The sequence below is a fragment of the Electrona antarctica genome (genome assembly GCF_951216825.1).
Source record: "Electrona antarctica genome assembly, chromosome: 12".
Classification (NCBI taxonomy): Eukaryota; Metazoa; Chordata; class Actinopteri; order Myctophiformes; family Myctophidae; genus Electrona; species Electrona antarctica.
In genome coordinates, this window is record NC_136793.1 from 4278412 (window position 1) to 4286441 (window position 8030).

The 8030-nt window shown below is 44.6% G+C and overlaps 1 protein-coding gene across 1 annotated transcript; it reads left to right on the forward strand.

Annotated features, from left to right (window-relative positions):
• Nucleotides 1–204: 204 nt before the first annotated feature.
• On the forward strand, nt 205–3616 carry LOC306933618 (transmembrane protein 17A; the record flags this gene model as incomplete). Its single annotated transcript, XM_079515935.1, has 4 exons — nt 205–331; nt 2671–2777; nt 3002–3115; nt 3293–3616. The coding sequence occupies 4 exons, from the start codon at nt 205–207 to the stop codon at nt 3614–3616; spliced, it is 672 nt and encodes a 223-aa protein (XP_079372061.1).
• Nucleotides 3617–8030: the final 4414 nt, after the last annotated feature.

Sequence of the window (8030 nt, forward strand, 5' to 3'; positions counted from 1 at the left end):
CTGTATAATCTGATTAGCACTGCCTGTCTGCTTGTAGTGCGCCCGTGTGTATCTGCGCGTGTGCACGTGTGTGTGTGTGTGTGTGTGCGCACAAAACGACCGGGATTAATGAATACACACACACACACACACACAGAGAGAGAGAGAGAGAGAGAAGATAGATGCTTCTTCTCCAGCACTGTATGCCGTCTCTCCATCGCCATCATGCCTGTGTTCTACTCACCGGTGCCACAGAACCTGCGCATGGGTCTGGCCTACGTGGGCGGCTCGGTGTTCTCCTCCAACCGGACCAGAGACAGTGACTTCAGCGCCAGGGAGCAGCAGCAGGGCAGTGCAGGTTGGGACAGTCAGTTAACCCTATAGACCCTGACCCAGGGAGCAGCAGCAGGGCAAAGCAAAGTTATTTGTTTACCCAGGGTGAATGGACTAAGCTCGAGATGCTTGTTTACAGCCAGGCCCTGCTCATAGAACATTTCATGGTAGGGGTTCAATGCCTTGCTCAAGGGCACTTCAGCGGTGGTAATTTTAACGTGCCGGTCCGGGGATTCGAACTGGCGACCTTCCGGTATCAAGACCGCTCCGCAAACCGTTCGGCCACCGCTGCCCCATGGCAGGGCAGGTTGGGACAGTCAGTGAACATAACCCATTCTGGGCGGGAACCCCTGTTGGTGTTTTAAGCATTTATGTTATACTATGAAAAATAGCAGATCTACAAGCTCATAGTGTGGCACCGAGTGCCGCGCCACGAGCTTGTAGGTCTGCTATTTTTGAAAAATCGTGAAAATGTGGTGAGAATCTTTGAATGTATATTTCAGAGCGAACGTTTTTAACTCAAATCTTTGCTTCTGGGGAGGGTCCCTGGAACTACATATTTTCAGATGGTGATCGGAGGCCAAATACATATAATTCTAGGGGTCCTTGACATGAAGTAGTTTGAGAACCACTGACATGGAAACAGAGTTTTCAGAAAATTGTCAGGATTTAGAAGACATTTTGTAGAATCGTCCTCAGGTCTAAACATGTTGTCGAATATAAAGACAGTGGTTCACAAAGTAGAGTCCAGTGACGGGACCCCTCCTTGAGAGCAGCTAAATGATAATTAGGAACCAAATGGACCCTTATGGGTCTGTGTAACTCAGTGAGTTAAATTAGCTTTGATTTACATATACATTGGGGTCCCAGAGATAGAAATGCCATTAAATGGGGGACCGTATAGCATAATTCATGTCAAACTGGGGGTCCTTGAAATTAAACTGGTTGAGAATCACTGCTAGAGCTGTAAAAATCTTCTTTTATGAGTTTTAGAACCGCTGTAATTGGCAGTGATGGCCAAAGTACTGTTTTACTTCACTAAACGTATCAGTACTGCAATATGTAGAACTACTTTGTTGCAAGTAAAAGTCAACAATTCGAAATGTGTACTTTGTGCAAAATAATTTGGCATCAAAATGTACTTAAAGTACCAAAACTAGAACCTACTCGGAACGAATGTGTGTCTATAAAAATTACTTGAATGTAGCCGATCTACAAGCTCACAATGCTGCGTCACATCGCGACGCATTGTGAGCTTGTATATCTGCTATTTTCAAGTGGCCGAAATGTATATCTGGCTGAAGTGGTTAATGTATGTTTTGTAATAACCCAAATCTACATAATTAAGAGTAAAAGTAAGATTTTCCTCCGGGATGTACTGGAGTAGAAATAAAAGTAGCATATTGGACATTGGAATTGCTCAAATAAAATACAAAAAACTCAAAATGTTACTTAAATTAGTTACTTTCCACCAATTAGGCACCACATTCATTTATATGAAGTCTTCTCTAGTCGTGGATAATAAGAGTTTAGTTGTACAGAATCCGCACAGAATACAAAATACAAAACAGAATACAAAACTCTGATGCTGGCATTCAAAGCAACCAAAGGTATGGCTCCCCCATATCTTGCAAGCATGATTGAACCCTACAAACCCTCCCGCGCACTCAGATCAGCCAACGCAGGGAAGCTGGAAGTACCCTCACTAAAAACGCCGGGACAACGCTCCACACGTCCCAAACTCTTCTCCCTTCTGGCCCCAAAACTGTGGAATGCACTTCCCATGGCAATCAGAACTGCAGCATCACTCCCGATCTTCCGCCGTAGTCTGAAAACCCACCTTTTCAGACTCCATCATGGCCCATAGCACTTACCCTACCCTCTTAGACAGCACTTTTTAGACTTAGATAGCATTTGAAACAGACTTATAGCATGTCATGTAGACAGCACAATAATTGCATTGTATGTAGTCATAGCACTTCATAGTATATATGTACAGCATAGTATAGCATATATGTATAGTTTATATGTATAGTGTCATTATATAGATATGTTATAGTTACGTTCTTAGCTTACGCATGTTTCTTGATAAATGCATTTTACATATGTGATGTATTCCCATGTTTTTGTTCTTGCTTAATGTAAATCGCTCTGGATTAAGAGCGTCTGCTAAATGCCTAAATTGTAAATTGTTGTATTTATTTTGTAGGCCAAATATAGTACATTTACTTGTCAGAACTTAAATCGGTAAACCACTCATTTTCAACATTAAACTGTCATTAATATGCCAAAACCTGCAAGTATACCTAATGAACTGGTGGCGCTATATAAATGCACCATTTACCATTTCCTTCACAGTGGCAAATGAGCTGGTGTCTCACCTGCCCCTCCAGATGCTCATGTACTTCAACATGTTCTACTTCCCCTGCTGGTGGTTCTCTGCTGTGGTCATGCTGGAGGTCAAGGTATGTTGTTGGTTCTCTCTCTGTTGTGGCAGGTCATGCACGCACGCACGCACGCACGCACGCACTTTGGGGGAAGGGGAGAGAGAGAGAGAGAGAGAGAGAGAGAGAGAGAGAGAAATGCACTTGACCTTAATATGAACCACATTTAAAAAACAACAAGAAGAAAGAAAGAAAGATCGATAGATAGATCTTAATCACTCTTAATCTGCCTCTGTTCTTTCCAGTTCCATTACCTTGCTGGCTACTATCAGGCCCTCCTGGTGACAGGCATCGTCCTCCTCAGTGTGGTGGAGGTGGTGCGACTCTACCTGGGTTACATTGGCAACCTGGGAGAGAAGGTAACTAAACCTACAGTACCTGGGTTACATTGGTAACCTGGGAGAGAAGGTAACTAAACAGTACCTGGGTTACATTGGTAACCTGGGAGAGAAGGTACTGTAACTAAACCTACAGTACATTTTGTGGAATCTGGTCTCAGGTCTCAATTGGCTAACTCTCCCGTCTCTCTCATGCAGGTGCCAGAGCTGGCGGCGTTCTGGCTCCTGTCCTTCGTGTTCCAGCTGCCCATACTGCTGTTCTTCCTGACGGACGAGGCCATCATCATCCTGCCCCTGGAGAGGGCCGTGCACGCCGTCTACCTCGCCTTCGTGCTGGCGGAGATCCTGTCGGCGTTCCTGGCGCTGCGCACCATGACGCACAAGCTCACCGTGCTGTTCCACCTGCGTCAGCTTGGCGAGCTGGAGGTGCAGAGCCTGAGAGCCGAGGGCGTGATGGCGCCGTACCACCGCAGGCTCAGCGTGCTGCCCATGCCGCCACTGCGCACCGCCGTGTCCGACTGAGGGTATATAGCCTCGGTCCCAGCCTTACTCATCATGCGAAGAGAATATAGCCTGGTCACAACCTATAAGGCAGTAGCCCTGGGCACCATTCCATTTGGGGTTCATGAACCGGTCGGGAGTGGAGGATATCGCTACGCCATGTTGTAGTATTGTTTTGTAGTCAGCAATCTTCCGGAACTTACTTTTCCCTCAAACCGATTTCTCAATAAAAGCTACAGGCTACGAGAGCTTTTATTGTTATTCTTCCGGTTTGAGGGAAAAGGAAGTTCCGTTTGATTGTTCCTGCCTGATGACTACAAAACATTACTACAACATGACGTAGCGATATCATCCTGATGACTACAAAACAATGACTACAACCTGACGTAACGATATAATCCTGATGACTACAAAACAATACTACAACATGACGTAGCGATATCATCCTGATGACTACAAAACAATGACTACAACCTGACGTAACGATATCATCCTGATGACTACAAAACAATACTACAACATGACGTAGCGATATCATCCGCTCCCGACCGGATCATACGGTGCTTAAGTTTTGGAACAGAGACCAGGCTTTCCTCCGGGGTGGAAAGCCTGGTGAGGCGAGGTTAATAAGGCAGAGAGTGCATAGCCGGAAGTGTCGGACCGGAACATCCGTCAGATGTATTTCCCCCGGATACGATATTGTTCGACCAACCACAACACTTAAGCCAAGACTACCGAACCCTTGGGAACCAGCGTTTGGTTCATGTCAGACTCCCCTCTTTTGGCCTAAACGGAATTAGCCTTAACACTCTACAGCGTAGGTCTTGCCCAGCGTGCTGAGGATACCAGACAAATCTGCAATTCGTGTGAAGTGACGGGCGCTCCTGTCATCATGCATCATCCTCCTACATCACATTCCGTGCTCAGCCGATAGAATCCTTTCCTTGGTACAACCACGCAGACACACAAAGCTGGGCATAGGAGGGGCTGTTCAATATTTAGTGCTGTGTTTCAGACCCTGTGAGATATTTTATATTCTGTAGAGGCATGGGTCATATTCATGCCTTTCATTATTACCCAGCAACTCCACCAACCCTTATTCAGGTGGAAACGCAGATCAAATATTTAGTGTTGGTTTGGTTATATGCCAAGGGAGGAGGTAGGGCCCGCACACCATTCTTTTGGTAAAGAATCACTTTATTGAATAAATAAACGATTTACCAAAAGAATGGTGTGCGGGCCCTATAGAGCGTCGCAGTCCCGCCCCCTGTCATGACGACGCCAGGCCCAGGAAATGATTCCCAATGCATTTTTCCATACTTTTTGAAATGTCTATGAGGAAAATTAACGGAGAATAATTTCCTGGGCCCTGGTAGGGGGCGGGACTGCGACGCTCTAGATACTCCTTCCATAATTGCCTTATTGGCCCTGCACCCACTGTCGAGGTGTCTTATTGGCCCTGCACCCACTGTCGAGGTGTCTTATTGGCCCTGCACCCACTGTCGAGGTGTCTTATTGGCCCTGCACCCACTATCGAGGTGTCTTATTGGCCCTGCACCCACTGTCGAGGTGCGTGTAAATGGGTATGCTCTGAAATTGGTGGTATTGCCATAATGCCATACCACCAATCTAATGCAGTGGTTCCCAGACTTTTTCACGCCAATCACCCCTAAATTGACACTAATTAGCCCGTGGACCCCTATTTGAAAAGATATGCCAGGGACCCGGCTCGAGCAGTGATTCTCAACCCGTTTAATTTCAAGGACCCCCCAGTTTGACATGCATTTGTCTACAGACCCATTTTATGGCATTTCTGTCTCTGGGACCCCCAATTTATTGTAAAATCAATGTTACAGACCCATAAGGGTCAATTTGGTTCATAACTATCATTTAGCTGAGGACCCCCTGGAACTCCCTCAGGTACCCCTGGGGGTCCCCAGACCCCACTTTGGGAACCACTGATCACTTGTGAAATGAAATAGAGGAGGTTTGTTTTGTATCAAAATACATTTTTTGATATAAAGATGTGTTGACGGAACCAGAGAAGACAGATTATTCACATTTTTTAAAGCTGTGTGTGAGGCAAACTGTCTCTTTCATCTGGTGTGCTGCTGTGGATTTGAAAATGTTGATTATCTCTTTAATCTGTTGATTATCTCCTAGAAATAAATCATGTTGACATACATTTCCATATGGCTTTATAGATGTTGCATCCCATCCCGTGGCTTCTGGGTTCACCTTATTTGTATAAGCTGCGGCGTCTCTCTCTTCCACTATGGTACTGCAGTGGAACTGTGTTAAATATTTATGACCACACGGTGGCACTGAACGACCAAAAGACGAGGAGCAGAGAGAGACGTTTCGACACTGTGCTGCTGCTGCAAAGTGCAATGGAAAGATTACCATGCTGTGCTATATGTCCTAGTACTGATCCATGAACTGTCCTCATCTGCCAACCATTCTGTCCGAGTAATAAAGGTTAAGGCCTGTCCAATACTGATAGATGGCAATAGCAATGGGCGGCACTTAATGCCTAATTTATAGGCTGCTCCATGGTGAGTTTGGGGATTGGCTATTTCCGCTGTACAACCAAGTACAAAATTGGGCTTAACGCTTGTCAGGGATCTGTTATCCCATGTCGGGATATATGACATTACAAATTGCTTCGACCCCACTTGACATTTGTCACTGCTCTAGAGGTCACAGTGGAGAGAGATCCCCCTCCTCACTGCCAAGTGATTGGTGGAGTGCCCCCCTTGATAGGGGAACGCGACATTCTTTGGAATCCAAATCGCCTCTCATGCAGTCCCTTGGTGATCCAAGGAGTGTTTGCAAAGCAGTTGTCTCCGTGAGACACACATTTTATGTGACAGATTGTCTAACAAACAATTAATTGGCTGCGGCTGCTACTTCAATTCATGATAAATGATGCAAACCAATGCCTGATGGGAGACATTATAGCCTAAGTCAGGGGTTCTCAACCTGTGGGTCGCGACCCCTCGGGGGGTCGCCAAATTATTTTGGGGGGTCCCCAAAATATAAAAAAATAAATAAAAAAAAATAATATTTAAAAAAAAATATATATTTTCACGATTTTTCAAAAATAGCAGACCTACAAGTTCATAGCGCGCCACTCGGTGGCGCGCTATGAGCTTGTAGATCTGCTATTTTTCAATAGCTAAATTATAACAATGCTTAAAACACCCAAAGGGGTTCCCGCCCAAAATGGGTTAAGGTTATTGTAGCAGTCAATTTATATTGGGGGTCGGGAGGGGGCGGGGGTCCCGAGACATTGCCAAAGCATTTCCGGGGGTCCCCGGCCCAAAACGTTGAGAACCCCTGGCCTAAGTGATGCTTACTTCTTTATGCTTGCTCAACACTCAACCCGAGGAGGGCAGGTATCACTCAATGGAAATATCAAAACAATTATTCACAACTCTTTCATGAGATCGAAGCTAGAATAAATATGTTGGGGCGATCAGCGTATCCGTATCGTATGCACTTGAATCGAGATTGACTACAGCAGCGGTTCCCAAAGTAGCCATGGGGGGTACCCGAATTTCATTTTTCTTCTTTTTAACTTTTTTTAACATTCAAATTTTAGTTTATCTACGTGGTCATTTCTGCCAAGTTGCGCAATAAACGTATTTTTTGTGTTGTTCATTTTGTTTCTCCCATGTTTGCTTTGGGCCAATAGCTGACATGATTACTAAAACATCAGTCAACCTGTCCCCAAACAGTAACAGCAGGACACATGCTGCAGAAACAACAAAAAGACTCAGGACACTTGAAAGGTTTCTGCGGTCGCTTCAGATGAGGGGGTACCTGGAAAGATGTCTACCCCAAAAGTGGTACCTGGTCCAAAAAAGTTTGGGAACCCCTGGACTACATAATTCAGAATAGGGAACCATTCAGGGGTGTACATACATTTGACATCAGGCTGAAGCTATAGCGTTTTCCTCTTTACTTGCCAGACGCCTGATACTATTTAATTGGAAAAAGGCAGCGCCGCCATCTCACAAACGCTGGGTGGAGGATGTTATGGTCACATCTCAAACTCCAAGAACTTAAATATACAATCAGGGGCTCCACTCAGAAATATACCAGAGTTTGGCAACCGTTTCTAACCTACTTTGAGGTAGTATTTTCTACGTATTCATTGACCATCCCCCCCCCCTTCATTTTTATTTATCTTTTTGTATTTTTTGTATTTTTTTTGTATTTTATTTCAGTTACAGTTGATTTCATTAATGTACAATTTGTGGTTTTTTTACATTGTATTTCAGACTTTTATATTTTATACATGAATGTTGAGTACTGGTATTGTTGTTTTGTCCTGTATCTGTTCTGTAATTGTTGTCATGTATCTGTTGTTTGTCCTGTCTCAAACCTCAATAAAAATACTTGAATAATAATACATAAATTTGACGTACAA